Source organism: Cystoisospora suis (genome assembly GCF_002600585.1).
Source record: "Cystoisospora suis strain Wien I chromosome Unknown contig_7939, whole genome shotgun sequence".
Taxonomy (NCBI): Eukaryota; Apicomplexa; class Conoidasida; order Eucoccidiorida; family Sarcocystidae; genus Cystoisospora; species Cystoisospora suis.
Window position 1 is genome coordinate 3,149 of NW_027160724.1, and position 669 is coordinate 3,817.

Here is a 669-nt window from a genome sequence, read left to right on the forward strand (position 1 = left end):
AAGAAGGTGAAGACTAGCTAGAGCAGTAGTAGCAGTCGTACTGGAAATGTATGAGAGAAAAAAGTCATCTTTGACGTGTATGTCGTACACGTAAATCTATACACATACCTGTATATACACTTATCCATGAAGCGCATGCGTCTCATCCAGTTAATTCTAATCCTGATGATGATAGCGAAAAAAGACTTCTCTTTCTCACTCTTTCTTTCTCACTCTTTCTTTCTTTTCGTCCAGCTGGAAGCTTTATGCTCCGAGTATTGCTCTCTTTCCAGCAAGTCGTCTCTTCTTTCATCTTTTACACATAACGGAGTTCCTTTCTGTATCGGGGCTAGCCATCTCCATTCCCTTCTTCTAGACGTCCTTGTAGGCCCGAGCCGTCGCATGTCTCTTCTCTTCAACTTTCCTTACGTCACGCAACTTCTCAAGACTCGGGACGCTCAGAGATCTTTCGTCATGAAAGTGCAGAAGCTCATTAACGAAGCCTATGCGGGATTCAATAAGGAGTCTCTCAACTCCAAGTAAGAACGGGAATGACTCTCATCGTGGTAATTATGAAAAAGGGACAAGAAGAGAAAGAAAGAAGGAAGGAGCCGCCTTCACATAGAACGACGATAAATACAATAGGATAGAAAACTCCCTACTACTATCTACATACATACACCTGTACAT

At 42.5% G+C, this 669-nt stretch overlaps 1 protein-coding gene across 1 annotated transcript in view; it reads left to right on the forward strand.

Moving 5' to 3' along the window:
* CSUI_010661 (dead deah box helicase domain-containing protein) overlaps positions 1-522 on the forward strand; it is a gene marked incomplete at its 3' end in the record, with an annotated part of 3,669 nt that extends 3,147 nt beyond the window's left edge. The window contains exon 4 of the mRNA XM_068070763.1: positions 235-522. Within this exon, the coding sequence (XP_067917261.1) occupies positions 235-522 (288 nt within the window). The remainder of the gene's footprint in view (positions 1-234) is intronic.
* Between the last annotated feature and the right edge of the window lie 147 nt (positions 523-669).